General features: G+C 39.4%; 1 protein-coding gene across 1 annotated transcript in view; it reads right to left on the reverse strand.

Moving 5' to 3' along the window:
• The window catches only part of fgf14 (fibroblast growth factor 14), a 293247-nt gene that overhangs the window by 3564 nt on the left and 287835 nt on the right, over nt 1–1848 (reverse strand). The window contains exon 6 of the mRNA XM_037687064.1: nt 860–1058. Coding sequence (XP_037542992.1) covers nt 860–1058 — 199 coding nt within the window. The remainder of the gene's footprint in view (nt 1–859; nt 1059–1848) is intronic.

The following is a 1848-nucleotide window of genomic DNA, read 5'->3' on the forward strand; positions in this document are numbered from 1 at the left end:
CCACACAGGAAGACCAGCCAGTGCCCTGATGAGGCGAAGCCACGCCCCCAACCGCCGCCCTACACCACCAATGACTTAAAAACTGCTTTAAAAACTTACATCATCATAAACTGTAATGTGTAATTGAGGACAATGTAAAGGTTTATAAGGTTTACATCTATTCATCATCTTTACCCACTTCTTCTTTATTAGGTCACAGGGGTCACTGGTGCCCATATCCAGCTATCACTGTGTGAGGTGGGGGACGCCCTGGACAGGTCTCCAGTTCATCACAGAGACACAGAGACAAATGAAGAGACAAACGAAGAGACAAATGAAGAGACAAACAAGACAAACGACCATTCTCTCTCTCACTCTCACCTAGAGTTACCAATCAGCCTAACATGCATGTTTTTGGTCTGGTAGAGGAAACCGGAGTACCTGCAGAAAACCCACACATGCACGGAGAGAACATGCAATCTTGAATGGCCCTTGGACTGGGATTTGAACTGGGGCAACCTGTTTGCTGAGAGGCAACAGCTCTACCAACTGAGCCACTGTGCTGCCCCAATGTTTACATGAACCACTGAATATTTTTGACACTGAATATGTTTTAGTAAGGTAGTAATTCACTTTGGTTTTATTCGCGTTCTGATGAGCCATTAGCTTATCAATTCTATCATAACTGCACTGAAGTCATTAAAAATTATATTTATTTCTCAAAACCGAAGTTCAGAGGATCTAAGCCATCACTTTGAAAAATTGAATAGAAGGCTAAGAGTAAAAAACACATCATAAATTAAAGACCCATTTAATTTGTGTGCAAAAAACAAATTAAAATCAAACTTTTCACAACTTAATAATAACTTAGCTCACGTACCTTCTAATGGCTTGGGCAGGAAGTGAGCAGCTGGTTTTGTTTTCTTCACTCGGTTCCCCTTCATGGCTTGGCCATCTTTATTGAGCCCTAGGAACCATGCTCTCCCTGACTCTTGTTGTCGATACAACATGGACGAGTAGATCACATAGTAGTTCTCAAACACCGACTCTTTAAACTTACATTCTGCTGTAAAGAGTTCCTGCAGAGACAAACACAGACAGAAACCAACTTGTAGTAATCTGAAGATTTTTTTATTTTTACTGCACTCAAACAAACTACTTAAAGGATTCAAACTTCTTAGAGCAGGTGTTAAGATTCATATTTTGCAGAAAATTGGTCAACTGAGGCCTTATATATGATTGATGCATATGCACAAAAATATTGCAGAAAATTTATTTTTGAACCCTTGCAAGTTGCACACATAAAATGCATGTGAATCGTCTTTGGAACATTTTAATTTTTACTGAGAAGAAACCAGTATTTGATCAGCAAATTCATTCAGAACAAGTCATGTGTGATGGCTGACAATGTGTTGACAATGACACATGGCCACAGTAGCTGTGCAAATTGGCATGAAATTGTGAAAAAATGGCAACTTTGGAGATGCCGGAGGACATCACCCATCAAAGAATTGGTGGGACGTGTGTTTTCAAGAAATAAGGATGAATGTCATTGCTTTACACATTATATGATTTAGAATACCCATGGCTATTTTTTTTGGAACTATGCAGTAAGAAGGGAAAAGATGCCTGACAATGCAGTGATGCATAGCGAATGCCAGTTCAGGTCCTTACCAGGCTAGGGTTCTTTGCAACAAGAACCTTTCAAAGGGATCTGTCTGACAGATTAGATCTTTCACAGTAATTCCTGAGCTGTGCCATGCAAGTCATATGGGACAGCTTCATCCTCATGATGCCCAAATACTACTGTATGCAAATCTACTATATACAGTATCTGGGCATTTTATATATATATATATATATATATAT

This window comes from Nematolebias whitei, chromosome 13 (genome assembly GCF_014905685.2).
Source record: "Nematolebias whitei isolate Nwh7 chromosome 13, NemWhi1, whole genome shotgun sequence".
NCBI classification, from domain to species: Eukaryota; Metazoa; Chordata; class Actinopteri; order Cyprinodontiformes; family Rivulidae; genus Nematolebias; species Nematolebias whitei.